Source organism: Phocoena phocoena, chromosome 12, assembly GCF_963924675.1.
Source record: "Phocoena phocoena chromosome 12, mPhoPho1.1, whole genome shotgun sequence".
Lineage (NCBI taxonomy): Eukaryota > Metazoa > Chordata > Mammalia > Artiodactyla > Phocoenidae > Phocoena > Phocoena phocoena.
Genome location: NC_089230.1, coordinates 39,839,907 through 39,856,720, shown reverse-complemented (window position 1 = coordinate 39,856,720; position 16,814 = coordinate 39,839,907). Strand labels below are relative to the sequence as shown.

Genomic DNA, 16,814 nt, shown 5'->3' with positions numbered 1-16,814 from the left:
CATTAATTACCTCACATTTTTCATTATCTTAAAATCCAATTCCTCACTAGGTAGCCAAGTTAAAGAGAATGAGAACCACATCACATTTACACATTATTACATCTCCCACATGTAGCACAGAGCATACTGTCTAAAAGTGAATTATAATGCTCAAACCACTTGAAGTGTTTTATATAATCTTTGTTCTTAAGCTCTAGGAAATGCTGGGGAAATAATTACCTCTGGAGTGAAAAAACAGCTATTTGAAATTCAGCAATTCCTTCTGTTTCACTAGGGTTTCTTTTCCTTTTCTATAAAATTCATTTAGAATTTAAAATAGAAACCATATTATGATTCCACTTTTATAAAATATTTCCATATAGCTATTCTTCTGTCTGTATATGCATATAAGACATCTAGAATGATTTTCCTCAGTGTTAATAATATCACTTTCAGAGTTAGGAGGAATTTCATTTAATTTATTATATTTAATTTCCTGCATTGGTTAATTTCTTTATAATAAAGACAAATTATTGTTTGAAACACAAAGAAAGAAAGTTAAGATGACTCAATATTGAACAACTAAATAGATAGTTGGGCCACTTAATAAGATGGAAATGAAAGATTTGTTTTGTTTTTGTGGGAGAAGACCCAACAGTTCAATTTTAGACAAGTTTGTGATATCTGAGAAATGTATGAATTGAGATATCAGGATGCAGTCATATATATGAGTCTGGTAGCTCAGAATGATAGTTTAGATCGGGGATATAAATTGGGGCATCCGTTGGCATACAGATGATACTTAAAGGCAAAGGAGTAAGTAGATGAACTAGGGGCAGCGTGTAAAGAAAAAAAGTGGACCCAGGACCAAGTCCTGAGTATTCGAACATTCAGAGGTTGCTTAGAGAATGAAAAGGAGGAGAAACTGCAGCCATAGGAGTATGTGGTATCACAGAAGCTAAAAGAACTTTCACATAGAAATGGCCCATTATGTCAAATGTTACTTACAGTAAGATGAGAATCAAGAGAAGAATCCACTAGATTCATCAGCATAAAAGTTATAAGTGACCTTGAGATGAGTAGGATGTGCAGTTCTGACAGAACTGTAAAGTCAGTGTCAAATCTAAGGGGGCTGAGGAGTAAGCAGAGGTGAGCAAGTAGGGACAGTTCGTATAGATACATTTTGCTGCAAGAGGCAGAGAAATAGGACAGTGACTGCAGAGAGATGTGATGTCAAGGAGTTTCTCCGTGCGTGTGTTTTGTTTCATTTCATTGTAAAATGGGACATGTGAAGGCATGTCTGCACACTGATACCAGTAGTAGAAAAGGACAGGTTGGAAGTGGAAACAAAGAGGATAGGAGGGCTAATCAAAGGAGCAAGCTTCTTGTATACTAGTCATTTACAATATAAGATTTGTAAGAAGATCTTGGCAAATAAAAATTCAGAAACTTAAATAGAATGTGATGCTGTTGAATGTGAAAATCCACATTTCCTTAAGCCCCAAATTAGCCTCATCTAAGAGCTGCGGTAAACCTAAAGAAATTGTATCAAACTTACCATCATGCTAGTCTAGATTTCTGAAGCAAGGGGAAAAAAAATAAAGTGAATGGAACAAAGCAATGCTAAATGTAGAAATCAAACACATTAATGAGATGACTTACTGGGAGGGAACGGTACAATTAAAAACAAAAAACTGTGGGAGTGAAAGAAAATGATACAGGCAAAAATCTGAAATACATAGAAACATGAGATTTATATAATACTAAGCTATGATTTAAATTATCACCACTGGACCTCAGTTACCAATGCTAGACTGAAACAGTAGACAAATGAAAGTAAACTTTCATAGACAAATGAAAGTTTCATTTAAAAAATGAAAGTAAACTTTCATAGAAAAGTGAAAGTTTCATTTAAAAAATGAAAGTTAACTTGAGATGCATAACTTAAAAATACAACTGAGTATTATAAGAATGGACTTCAAAATACCATGAAATTTCTTGTCAAAGAAAAATTTGTTAAAAGACACATAAAATTAAAATACAAACTTTTCCTCAAAAAGTGGTTTTGCCATTTTCTTTGTCTGAATGCTGATATTGTAAACAGCACATTTCTTGGCAGATGTGGAAGACTACTGAGATACTGAAAAAATGAAGTCAATTTATTTCCTAAGTAAAACTCAAAAACCGTATACTGCAAGTAGACAGATATAAAGAAACGAAGTACTGCTACTTTATGTCTATTACTAACATTTTTATAGTGCTTGCTATGTGCCAAGCACTGCTATAAGCCCTTCTAATTTTTCATATTTAAGTCTCATGGTAACTCTGCGAGGAAAAGTATATAGTTATCCTCCATTTTACAGATGGGTAACTGAGATCTCACTTCACAAAACTAGTAAACAGTAGGTAGACTGACTCCAGAGTCCACGTTGCTGACCACTATATTGCACGGCTATTATAGGTATCTACAATGGGATGGCAAATTTTCTAGTTTCCATTTAGACATTATGAGAAAGCATACACTATGCAAATTAATATATTTTATTCCCAGGAGCATTTTACTTCTTGGATTGCTTTTTACATGACTTAAAATCCTACTGCTAAATATTTTGCCAGAAGAACACCAGAAGAAAATATTACTCTATAAAAGAAAGAAAACATACAGAAAAAAAAATTTACTCAACATATTAATAACAAGAGACCAAAATCTATGTTCTATAATTAGAAAACTCAGAAACATACTTGCTATGCAAAAGGAGATTCTACTGATAGGTTTTCCCCAGAATTCCTCATCACTTCTTGCTATATGATTATCTGATGCTATTCACAGAAAGTTAAAATTTAATGTGAAAGTACGTTTTGAGATAAAGAGCATACCACCACAAAGAACTATAATAGCTGCAGCTTTTTTTCCTACCTTCTTTGAACTATAAATCCAAAAATGAAACTCAGCTATTAATGAATGTAAAAAAAAAAAGGCTTAAGACTTATAATATACACTACCATTAGAGAAATCTAATTTTAGAAAAGTAATTGCTTTATTTCTTAGGTAGAACATTCTCACTGACTCCCTCCCCCTCATACTTTTAAAAGTTACTTTGCTAGTAGAAAGGAAATCATGAACCTATGAAAGTGAAAATTTTCTTTAATTCAGCTGCTTTTAAATGTTAAGGAATATAAATTCAACCAGAAAATATTTAAACCTTGGGTTAAAGAGTATGATTAACATTGAGGAGCAACATTTGGGCAAGATAAATCATCCATTTCTAGGCCTCTTTCAAGACTACATTATGGCAGGAGTCCAATCCAACACCAATCCAGGGAAGCCCCAGTTGACTCCTGAGTAAACTGAATAGTCCACAGGATGCCTCTAATGAATCGAGCAAAAGTGAAATACACTGGGATAATACAGAACCTAAATGTGGCAAAGGCCATAATGTAAAAATCTAGTGACTATAATTTACTTTGTAATATTACAGAAAGACAAATTACATTTAAACATGCTTTAAAAATTAGCTTATTTTAAATACTTTTTTAAAGTATATAGAACATATCCTTAACTGTTTTTGCAATAAGAAAACATCAAGTGAAATTCAGCATCTTACCTTAGACCAAAGATGTGTGATTGTTCATAGTTGAATAAAGAACGAATCTTGGCTTCAGAATTCAAAATTATAAGTCTGTCAATAATATCCTGTAAAAGAGACTTAGACTGTTCTTGGCTGAAACCATTTAAAGAAAATCAAATCAACAAATATTTATTTAGATTTGTGGTTCTCAAACTCGGCTTTCCATTTGAATGTAGGGAGCTGTTTAAAAAAAACTTTTTTAAATTAAGCCTAAATCTCACCCCTAGAGATTCTAAATTAATTGGTCTGGGTGTGGTATGAGCATCAAGACGTGTAAACATTCCTGAAACGAATCAAATGTTTACCCAAAGCTGCTTATTGCAGCCAGTTAAATACTGTTTAAACTGCTAAAAATGTAAACTACCTTGAAAAACAAATATGAACTCTAAAAATGTGAAGCATGAACAGTGGATTTAAATAGTTTTATCTAGGAATTATTTGAGATTTTGTTAATAGACATTCTCTGCTCATGTAAAGCAGTGGTTTCCAACCCTGAGCAAACACTGCAATCACCTAGAGAACTTAAAAAGTAAATATAGGGCCTCCCTGGCAGCACAGTAGTTAAGAATCTGCCTGCCAATGCAGGGGACACGGGTTCGAGCCCTGGTCCAGGAAGAACCCACATGTCACGAAGCAACAAAGCCCGTGCACCACAACTACCGAGCCTGTGCTCTAGAGCCCGTGAGCCACAACTACTGAGCCCGTGTGCCACAACTACTGAGCCTGCTCTCTAGAGCCCGCGAGCCACATCTGAGCCTGCATGCAACAACTACTGAAGCCCACGCGCCTAGAGCCCATGCTCCACAACAAGAGAAGCCACCACAATGAGAAGCCCGGGCACCGCAACGAAGAGTAGCCCCCGCTCGCTGCAACTAGAGAAAGCCCATGCACAGCAAAGACCCAACACAGCCAAAAAAAAAGTAAGTGTAATAGCTGCCCAAGCTCTATCCCAAAGCAATTAAGTCACTATCCCTGGGGTATGATTCTGGCATTAACATCCTTGTAAAAGCTTCCCACAGTTGTTGCAATGGGTAACCATGCTTAAAAATCACTGATGCAAGTACAGAGAGAACCTGATGCCTAGGTGCCATCAATTGTTCCAAGCACTGACAATTTAAGCCTATCACAAAATTTTGAGCATTCTCTAAAAGCCTTTCTTTCTATAAGACCTGGCTTTTGTGCATATCTTTGGGTTCAGGCCTAAGAAATTTATTCATAGCAAATACTTGTCTCTCTCATTGATCATTTTCCTGATCAAGAAACTTGTTACTTTCCACGAGTTTAAATTCAAGATATTTCTGTAACAAACAGGGCAAAAGAAGAATGGTTATGCTAGGGAATAAAGTCACATAATATTTCCTGAGGTCTATGTAGATGATAGTACAAACATATCAAATATGTAAGAGGCCAGGAAATAAGACTGTAAGGAGGAGGAAATAATGGATCTAAAAATCACATCTGAAAAATACTAAATAAGACACAGTAAAAACTGGATTTTGTATGAACTTACCAACTGAAAGTTTACATGGAACACTTAGGGAATGCATTTACAATTCTACAAACATCTTGTAAAATGTGTAAATAATATTAGCACAAAGAGTTTACAATCAGCAAATATTAAATAAACTGCCTAACAATGAAGAATGAAAAGATTGCTATCTTAAACAATCTGCCCTTGTTGGCTGCTACTTAGCTGGACACTCATTTCAAAACAGTACATGACACCTTGTGACTCCAAAGTTCTAGTTCTGAATCTAAGTACTAGATACTGTAAGAATACAAGGTAGAGAATGTATTACCAACAAGCTAATAGCAGCTATCTATCAATGATAATGCATTTTCAGAGAACAAATGTTACAGTAAATAAATTCTTCTTCAAAGAGGATTACACTGATGGATCACCACTTAGGGAAGTAAACACCCGGGAAGCCCACCTTATGGAGAAATTCAGTTTGTAAGCACCACAATGTGTGTCAATAAGGCAATCAGTTTCCTAAATTAAGCAACAGCTTCTGAGAAATAAGTTAGTGCAAGTAAGGCTTGGGACTCAAAAAGGAGTCTGAAACCTGTGCTTTTTTAAAAGCATATTGTCTAGCTTGGGAATATGTTCAGTAATCTAGTAAGCCAGAATGAAACCACGACTGGAAAAACAAAGAGGAATATGCATTCTCTATAAATCAATATATGTTTGAGTGCCTATTCCGTTTACAATTGTCCCAATGGCTGGGTTTGTGCTATCTGATCCCTTTTACTTAAGAAAGGGCCAAGTGAAGAGTGAGGAATATGTCAACCATAATGCCAATACTCCTATACCTGCACTATTAGGAGTGGTTTGTGATTAGTTAGTCCATAAACATCCATGAACAAAACTCAGTCTATTAAGGTCCTCCCTTGGGATTTTTCAAAGTGGGGAGTGTCTTAGTCCATTCTGGATGCTGTGATAGAATAGCATAGACTGAGTGGTTTATATATAACAGAAAGTTTATTCCTCACAGTTCTGGAGGCTGGTTAGTCCAACATCAAGTTGCCAGAGATTTTGTGTCTGGTGACGACCTACTTTCTAGTTCACAGTCAGTCATCTTTTTGCTGTGTCCTCAGATGGCAGAAGGGGTGAGAGGTTTCTCTAGGGTTTTTAATAAGGCACTAGTCACCCCATAAAGACCTTACCTCCAAATATTATCACACTGGGAATGAGGTTTCAGCATATGAATCTGCGGGGTATACAAACATTCAGTCTATAGACAGGAGGTAGAGGAAAATGCCACTCTGCTGGTGTAGTGAGTTGAACAGTGACTCCCTCTAAAAAAAAAAAGATATGTCCATGTTCTAAATCCCCAGAACCTATGATTGTTACCCTATTTGGAAAAAGGGTCTTTGCAGAGGTAATGAAATTAAGGATCTTGAGAATAAGATCATCCTGTATTAGGCAAGTGGGCCCTAAATCTATTGACAAGTGTTCTTATAAGAGAAAGACAAAGGGAGATTTAAGAAAGAAAAGGAGACGGCCATGTGAAGATGGAGGCAGAAATTGGAGGGATGCAGTAACAAGCTATGAAATGTCTGAAACCACCAGAAATGAGAAGAGGCAAGGAAGGATTCTCCCCTGGACACTTTGGAGGGAATGTGGTCCTGTTGACACCTTGATTTCAGACTTCTGGCCTCCAGAACTGAGAGAGGATAAATTTGTTGTTTTAAGCCACCCACTTTGTGGTAATTTGTTATGGTGGCCCTAGGAAACTAATACAAGGGGAGATGGTGAACGTGTCAGTATGGAATGACAGGTAGTCCCTCCCATGTGTTCTTCTATAGAGGACACCATCTGCAGAAGAACATATTAATAATAATTACAGCAAACAATTATATAGCACTTATCTGCCAGTCAGTGATTTAAACTTTTATATTTAATTGAGTTCAATTCACTTAATTCTTACAACAACTCTGAGACAGTAACAGTATTGCCCTCTTTTTAACAGAGGAGAAAATGGGTCAAACTTGTCCAAGGTCACACAGCTTGTAAGAGGCAGAACCAGGAATCTAATCCAGGCAGTCTGGCTTCAGAATACAAACTCTTAACCACTATACTATGTATATGCCTTTCAATAAAGTCAAAATGGAGAGCAATAAAAAGAAAGGGAGTGGGGAAAGCAAGAGAGACAGATGTCGACCTGACTGAATTCAAAGTTCTATTTCCACTTGTCCCTGATTTTATTGCAAGATGGTAAGTCAATTCCTTTTTTGCCTAAACTAATTCAAATTGAGTTTCTCCAATAACTAAAGGGGTCCAGCCTAATATACAATGTATATAAATAGAAAAGAAATAGAAAAGCAATTGAAAAATATATCTGTCAGAGGAAAAGAATATTTTGTGTCATTCATCTTTAATATACACAAGTACAAGTTGGAAGTTGTTCCAGGGCTTAGAATTTTGGTAGATATTCAATAGGAAACCATGAAGAGTGAAGGCCAAATATTCTTAAAGTATAAAGAATTTCTTAAAATTGAGAAACATAACACAAATAGAAAAAAAGCAAAAATAAGTTGAAAGACCACTAGGAGAAGAAGAAACGTCAATGGACATTAAACACATGAAAAGATATTCTGCTCATAATGAGAAAAATATAAATCAACACTTCTTTCCTGTCAGACAAATATCTAAACCACCAACCACATTATCTTCTATGAGCCTGTCAGGAAACAAGCACTGTAATATCTTATTGATGGGAATGCAGAAGAATTACTCCCTGTGGTTGGAAACCTAGCAATACATACCAAAATTACTTATGAATTTACCTTTCAATGCAGGGATCCCACTTATAGAAATCCAGCCCAAAAATCAGTAGTAGGCAGAATTCTAAGATGGCCCCAAGATTCTCAGCCCTTAAACACTAATGTATCAATAGGTAGTGCTATGAAGAGATTTTGCAGATGTAATTAAAGCCCTTAATTAGTTGATTTTAAGAGGAGATTATCAGGGTGGCTCTGATCTCATCACATGAGACACTTAAAAGCAGAGTTTTCTCTGACTGGTCACAGAAGAGGAAGTCAGAGAGATTCAAAGCATGAGTGAAGTTCTTCAATGCTGACATGGAGGGAACAATCCGACAAAGCCCTGAAAGCAGCCCCTGGCTAACAGCCAGCAGATCAGGCACTTCAATCCCACAACTATAAGAAACTGACTTCTGCCAATAACAAAAACGAATTTGTTATCGTGGATTTTTCCCCAGAGCCTCCAGACAAGCACTCAGCCTGGCCAACATTTTGATTTCAGTCTTTTTAATACTCTGAGCAGAAAACCCAGGTGCACAGTACTTGACTTCTGACCTATAATAAGTGGGTGTTTTAATTTGCTAAGTTGGTAGCAATTTGTTATGCAGCAATACAAAAAAAAAAAAAATTACAGACATACTGGTAAACACAAGATAAGCCAAGGCTATTAATTTTGGCATAATTGATAATAGTAAAAGACTGAAAGAAACCAAGGGTTCACCAATAGACAACTGGATAAATAAACTCTAGTACATCCACACAAGAGCACTATGTAACTGTAAAAAGGCATGAGTAAGAGCTCTACGTACCACTAAGGAGTAATCTCAAAGATAGAGGAGCAGGACTTCCTGGTGGTCCAGTGGTTGAGAATCCATCTTCCAATGCAAGGGATGAGGGTTCGATCCCTGGTCCTGGAAGGCCCCACATGCCACGAAGCAACTAAGCCCGTGCGCCACAACTACTGAGCCTGTGCTCTAGAGCTCACAGTCCACAACTCCTGAGCCCGAGCACCACAACTACTGAAGCCCACGTGCCTAAAGCCCATGCTCCACAACAAGAGAAGCCACCGCAATGAGAAGCCCGTGCATTGCAATGAAGAGTAGTCCCTGCTCACCGCAACTAGAGAAAGCCCGCATGCAGCAACAAAGACCCAATGCAGCCAAAAATAAATAAATAAATTTATTTAAAAAAACTAAAAGATCAATCCTAACATAAGTGGAAAGATATTTCTGACTATGCACTGTAGAACATCCATGAAAACTTGAGAACAAACATCCAAGTGATTGTGCTAGATTAAATAATTCATTTGTACTTGTGTTCCATAACAGATTTCAATAAAGGTAATAATATTAGAAATACTTTTAAAAACCATTCACTGGATATCTACTATGTTCTATATGTAAATATGACTAAGATATCCTACTTGCTCTCAGGCCCTCACAGTATAGTAGGGAAGACAGGCGCATAAATGGCTAATTATAAAACTACTTAAGAAGTGCCAAGATACAGAAATTGAGACACAGATGTAGAGAACAAACGTATGGACACCAAGGGGGGAAAGCTGCGGGGGGGTGGGGGTGGGGGTGGGGGTGGGGGTGGGATGAATTGGGAGATTGAGATTGACGCGTATACACTGATGTGTATAAATTGATGACTAATAGGAACCTGCTCTATAAAAAAATAAATTTAAAAATTAAACAAGCAAAAAAAGAGAAGTGCCAAGATATAAGGATAAAATTGGAACACTTCAAGAATATAAAAGTTTAATGATAAAAATACCTATCTTTATATTTCATTCACATAAATCATAAAAAATTTCCCAAAGTAGAGAAAGTTTAAAAAAATAAAATGTTTAGGGTCAAAAGAATTAGAAGAATTCAAAACGTCAAAACCGTAAAAAAAAAAAAAGACAACACACAGGACAAAGTGACCAGAAATAAAAGTAATGATTAACAACAGAATTTCAGAACAAAATAATTCTTTACTAATGCATATATACACATATTTATGTGTGTTCAATTCATAAACTTACCCAAAGATGAGGAACTAAATGTCTCTGAATGATTAAAACAAATTACCCATCTTAGAGTATGAATATGAAATAAGTCTCAAATTAAATAAATATGTATATACTGCCCTCATGGGGCAGTAATATGTAGTTCATTTAAAATATAGGCAGAAAATGCATTGGACTCCTTAGATACAATTTATTAACGTAAGTCACCTAAAAATAATTCATACACGTACTTCTATATATGCCAAATCTCTTTCCTAGTTGCGAAGCCTTAACCTTGTTATTTCAATAGGTGCCACCACTGTTAGACAGCTGGATCAAAGATTCCATTTACAGATAATTCAGAAGCTAACATTCTATAGGTTAATAAATCAAACAGTCTTTAAATGTGATTTAGTATACCTTTTTTTCTGTTAAATTGCATTTTTACTACAGATCTTAAAAAGCGGCACTATAAGAGTGAAAGATTAAAAGAAAATGACTTACAATAACCCTCGTTGGGACTTCACGAAGAGAATATTCTTCTTTATCAGGAAGACCCTGATTGCCTACAAGCTCATAAACAGCAGGATAAGATAACAGGTTCACCAGTGCTAGAAAAGACTGGGGTTGGGGGAGGTGGGAGGGGGAGAAACAACCAATCGTTCAAATGGTTCATTTTTTTTAATCACATCCAAGGAAGACTCATTAATGCAAAGGGCAATTTTTAAAATAAGTCTAATCAATCCATATAACTGAAATATATGCATCTATGATAAGTACAAAATAGTTAACGTCAACAATAATCTATGTCCTAACAATACATAACTGTAACAAAACATAAATGAGAACTGGAAAATGCTTTAAAATATCACATATCTCTTGAAAGTTAGGTTCTGACAAAAAATGAAATGAGCAATCATTCTCATTCTTTGCACTGTTATATCTGATGCATAAGAAAATAAAAGAAAATACTTTGGGGCTCTGGAGCAAGATAATAATAAATTCTATATATTATAGCACTCAGGTCACAAGGCTATCTTTATCCTTTAACTACATTCACTGGAAATTCAAGTAATCTAAATATAGTTATTAGAAAAAGCCATGGCTTTTCCTATCCAAACCCGCTCATTTTCTGGTGCAATCTTACCAAGTTAATCTCTCCATGAAATTTTTAAGCTCCTGCTCTTGTCTTATCGACAAGAATCTGAATATTTTTCTCCAGCACAGTTCATTCTTTGGATCCCCTATGCAGAAGCACGCAGTGGTTGCCCATTACTAAACATCAGGTCTAAACTCCTTAGCATGACTTTCAAGGCACTTTACTAATTGACACCTTTCTTCTCTTCAGTGTCAAATCTTCTGCCCACCCCCTCCTTCAAATAATCACGACAATTTTCTGTTAGATTTGAGTCTAAGTGTTCAAGGCTTTCTTAGTTTTGGTTGGTTGGTTTTTGTTTCAGCTTTGTTTTTCACTTCCAGTTTGAGGTAATTGATATATAACACTACATAAGTTTAAGGTATACAGCATAATGATTTGACTTACATAATCAGGAAATGATTACCATAAGTTTAGTGAACATCCATCATCTCATATAGATACAGCATTAAATAGAAAAAATAAATTTCCTTGTGATGAGAATTCTTAGGATTTACTCAACAATTTTCATATAACATAAAGCAGTGGTAATTATATTAATCACATTGTACATTACATCCCTACTACCTACTTATAACTGAAACTTTGTACATTTTGACCTTTACCACCATAAAGATATTATACTATTATTGACTATATTCACCACTATACATTTCATCACGTTGACTCATGTATTTTGTACTGAAAGTTTGTATCTCTTAATTTCCATCACCTATTTCACTCATTCCCCCACCACACTTCCCTCTGGCAACCACCTGTCTATTGTGAATCTATGACTGTTATGTTTGTTCATTTGCTTCAATTTTTAGATTCCTCATATAAGTGAAATCATATGTTAACTTTTTCATCTTCTACAAATTAGTAAATGATGTTTCTTCTTCACATATTCACATTCATAGACAGTGCAGCCTTGTTGCTGTAGTTGTTCATATTTGACCAAATACTATTCAAATTAATTTTAACGTCAAAAATATTTTTTGAATAAAGCAACATATAGGAAAAGCCTTAAACATAAAGATAAGTTTTGTGGTTAGAAAAATCTCATTTTACAATAAATTCCAGAACTTACCACACACAAAAAAAAAGTGAAATCATATGGTATTTGTCTTTCTCCATCTGACTTATTTCACTTACCATAATACTCTCTAGGTCCATCCATGTTGTCATAAATGGCAAGATTTCATTCTATTCTATGGCTGAGTAATATTTCATTCTATGCCTATACCACATCTTCTTTATCCATTCATATGTCAGTGAATTGAGAATTTCATAAATGTTGAAATTTGTCGAACGCTTTTTCTGTATCTATTGAGATGATCATATGATTTTTATTCTTCAATTGTTAATGTGGTATATTACAACAACTGATTTGCAGATACTGAACCATCCCTGCCTCCCTGGGATAAATCCACTTGATCATGGTGTATGATCCTTTTAATATATGGTTGAATTTGATTTGCTAGTATTTTATTAAGGATTTCTGCAACTACATTCAGTGATATTGGCCTGTATTTTTTATTTTTTTTTCACAGTCTTTTCTTGTGGAATCAGGGTGATGCCGGCCACACAGACTGAATTCTGATGCATTCCTTCCTCTCAAACTTGTAATAGTTTGAGAAAGAAAAGCATTAACTCTTTAAATGTTTGGTATAATTCACCTGTGAAGCCATCTGATCCTGGACTTTTGTTGGGAGTTTTTAAAAATTACGGATTCAATTTCATTACTGGTCATCTGTCTGCTCATATTTTGTATTTCTTCCTGATTCAGTCTTGGGAGATGGATAAATTTCTAGAAATATACAATTTCTTCTAGGTTGTCCACTTTATTGGCATATAATTGTTCATAGTAATATCATGATTTCTGTGATACTGACTGTAACTTCTTTTTCATTTCCAATTTATTTGGCTCCTCTCTTTTCTTGAGAAGTCTGGCTAAAGGTTTATCAATTTTATTTATCTTTTCAAAAAACCAGCTCTTAGTTTCACTGACCTTTTCTATTGGTTTCTTAGTCTCTATTTCTGCTTTGATTTTTATTATTTCTTTCCTTCTATTAAATTTGGGTTTGTTTGTTCTTTTACTACTTCCTTTGAGTCGGCATTTGTTGTTTTGATTTTTTAATATGTCTGGTGTGTACTGTTTATTAATTGAGTAAAATTATAGTAGGAATATCCTAAAAGAAAAACGTCCTTGCAAGACAATTCACAGGGAACACTGGTATTTGTCTTTTACTAAGTTTATTTTAAAAATAAAAATTTAGAAATAAAAGAAAGGAGGGAAAAAATTAGGAAAGGCTGCTGGTTGTAACTGAGTATAGATTAAGGTCTGGATGAAGTAATTTGAGAGAGATATTTCAAATCTATACATTGTTAGTTAAATCATTTCTTACCTTTTGACAGCTTCGGTCAATAGGGTCCACTGGAGTAGATTTGGGATGGGTTACCCTAACATCATCTCTTCCACATTCCAGATTGGCCCATAATTCAGTTAAAAGTGCATTAATAAACCCTAAGAAGAATTTTACATCATATTTATAATATACTACTTCTTTGGATTATGGAGGAAAGACATAATTATCCTTCTAACAAGACTGGTCCACACTGACAGAAGACATACTTGTATCCTTGGTGCTTCATTATCATATAACTATGGAATGCCTAAACTCTCAAAGACTATTTCCCTAGAGGACTGAATTTTGAGTCCCAGTTTTTATCCTTTAGCCAATGACCTCTCCGAGCATGTTTTCCTGAAAAAAATAAGGTTTACATGTTGCTCAGCAAATAAGCTAATAGTGAAATGCAGCCTGAAAGCTGGAGTGTATGTGTGTAAAGAAGGAGGTATCCTGGAGGCACAGTAAACAACCAGTGTGTGTTCCCTTTCTTTAGTGTAACAATTTTTTTGCATTTCCATATGCTTAGAACATTTCTCCACTTCATACAACTTCTGGCTCTATATAGTCTTTAAATTCTCCTGAGTCAGATACTATAAATCTAAATGAAAGTGATTATTAAGCCCAATTATCAAATTCCTTTATGAGGAATCAAAGCATATGGAAAGGTGCAAGACAGAACACCTAATCATAAATCAGTAAGTTCATAATAACACATTAGAGCAGAAAGGGTCCTCTGGTACAATGGAAAACATATAGGCTCTGAAATTGAAAATAGCAGTGTTCAAGTTACAAATCTGCCAGCTTGTTAGTTACATGTCCTTGAATCTTTTGACTTCTAAGAGCATCAGTTCCCGATTTGAAAGCTGAGAAAAGTGTTGCATTTGAGGGTTGCCATAAAGTATAAATGGGATGATATACACAGAGGTCCTAATATAGTACCAAGACATCAGAGGAACTCGAGCAGTGTTAGTCTTCCTTCCTTTGTCCTATGAAAAACTGCATTTAATCCTCTCAAGAAAAGTTGGCTATACGAGGTTTAGAAGCTTAATGACTTGAGCAACAAGAAAATCTGGGATTGAATCTAGTCTTCAAATGCTTCCATTAATGTGTCCCTCAATACTATAAATTGGATTTTATTTTAAATAAAAGAGTAAGTGGCTCAGCTTAGGGCAGCTTCTGCAAGAAACATGTTTCATAAGTATTCCAAATTAGTCCAGCCAAGAAATATTATGATACACTATAGAAAAATATTTACATTTGAGGAGAGAATCAATAGTGACCACTGATGTTATGATTCTTCACTTCTAAGACTTAAATATAATCACAGCATCTCTATTAGAGATTACATCTTGTCTCTGGTTCAGGGTTCAGATAACCTTAATATACAATATATTAAATCTCCCAATGTTAGAATGTCTTAAAAATCCAATCTGTAGTAGATAATATTCAATACATGCCAACTACAAACTCCAAAAATAGTGGTGAAAATTAAGTGGGTGAGAGAGAATCTTTCAAGAAAGGAAGAGAAAAAGGAATAAGAAAATGGCATGTATGTGTGATTATTATGACTGGAAATCTTGATTTATATATAATTTACTGAAACTGAGCATTAAATCCTATCAGATGCAATTATACCAAGAGAGGATGACAAACTTTTGATTTATAAGATGAAGGCTTCTTAAAGCCATCAAATATAACTCAGTTTAGATCATTATGCACCATTGTTCTGAGGAAAGAAAAAAATTATATATTTTTTTACAGAGAAAAAAAAAATTCCTAGTGGGATTGCACAGAAGAGAAAAGGTAAAAAGGAAATCCCAATAACATTCTTTTTACCTAAGGCCTAAGTTGGGAAAAAGAACTTTTGAGTGAAATACCTGATACTTGATCATGGCAGTTAAATTTTGCATAGACTCACTCATTTTATTTAAATTATAATTCTAAAGAACTTACCTGAACTTTGTAGTGCTACTGCACCTGCTGCTGTTGATGCCACGTGCGTAACCAGAACTCCATAGCCAAACTTTTTATGCCTGCTGACCTAACATAAATAAGGAATAATGAGAAGCAGGAAAACACAGCATGCTAATATTTTACTTACATGTTACATGTAGCATTACTGATTTCTTTATTAAAATGCTGGACAGTCTTTCAAGAAAAGATAACAAGAGCAGAAAAAACTCAAACTATAACAATCAGTGAGTTAATACTAATGTAATATTTTTGATAATCTTGTTTCAGAGATCTAGGTTCTGGAACCAGCCCTAAAACTATGTTGCTTCATGACCCTAAACAAGTCACTATGTCTCTAAGTCTCTTTATATATAAAATAAGGGACTTTGGACCAGATGAAGAGAAACTCCTTCCAATTCTAATTTCTGTTATCTTACTATTTTATTCTTTAGGTTGGTTCTTTGATAATAAATTCTCATTAATTAATCTGTATTGACTGCCAGTTTTTTAACTGGGCTTTCAAGTAAACGACTTTAAACAGAATAATGGTATCTTCTTAAAAATGACAGTTTTAGAGGCAATGTGATTTTTTTCCTAAAGAAGGAAGTTATATATACACACACAATCCTCATTTAATATACAGGTTTCTAAACAACATTGTAGAAAACCTTAAATAATTTGTTATTTCACAAAGAATATCATCCATGTATTCATGGTAAAGTTGAGAAGTATCCCTTAGCAGAAATCAGAATAAGAAAATAAAGACGTTATAAAATAATCCTCCTTCCTCAGACTTTATAGCTCAGCCTGACCTTAGACAAAGTGTTTGACTTCTAAACAGAGCTAACCATTTAGAATTTGTATTTTTCAACATTTCATTAAAAGGATAAGGATATGTTTTTATCAAATTTTTAAAATATAAACTACACATTCCATGTTAAGGGCAAAAAAAAAAAAAAAAAAAAAAAAAAGGCAGGGGGAGACTAAAAGACCATAGGAAACAATTAGGTTTATTTCTTAAAATTTTTTGCTGCTCATCTCTCTATAAATTTGCCTTCCTTTTCCATTTTTATTACTCTTATTTTCCATTTTCCTTAATTTATCATCCATTAGTTCCGCAGTGGGATAACACAGAAGTACAGCAAGATAAATGCCTATCTTTTTTCCCACTTGCCTTCTTCCATGACAATGGGAAAAACACCTTACTCATCAATCATCCCAAAGGACACTGCTGATTCAGATATTAGCAGCCACAGGGGTCTTCCAGATCAACACTATACTAAAAAGGAAGGGCAGAGGAAAACTTCAGAGAAGCTAGAGGGGCTTCACTAAACAAGACTTAGATTTCACGGACACTGTTAAGACTAATCTGAGTTCCAGTATTACTACCATCAATAACTACATGTGTGAACACAAGCAGATAATTTATAACCAGCCTGTATCTC

General features: G+C 34.8%; 1 protein-coding gene across 1 annotated transcript in view; it reads right to left on the bottom strand.

The window, feature by feature from the left end:
• Positions 1–16,814, bottom strand: part of TBC1D32 (TBC1 domain family member 32) — a 176,941-nt gene that overhangs the window by 82,312 nt on the left and 77,815 nt on the right. Inside the window, exons 20-23 of the mRNA XM_065888749.1 lie at positions 15,370–15,457; positions 13,414–13,532; positions 10,375–10,491; positions 3,585–3,673 (exon numbers count right to left, since the gene is read on the bottom strand). Of these exons, the coding sequence (XP_065744821.1) occupies positions 3,585–3,673; positions 10,375–10,491; positions 13,414–13,532; positions 15,370–15,457 (413 nt within the window). The remainder of the gene's footprint in view (positions 1–3,584; positions 3,674–10,374; positions 10,492–13,413; positions 13,533–15,369; positions 15,458–16,814) is intronic.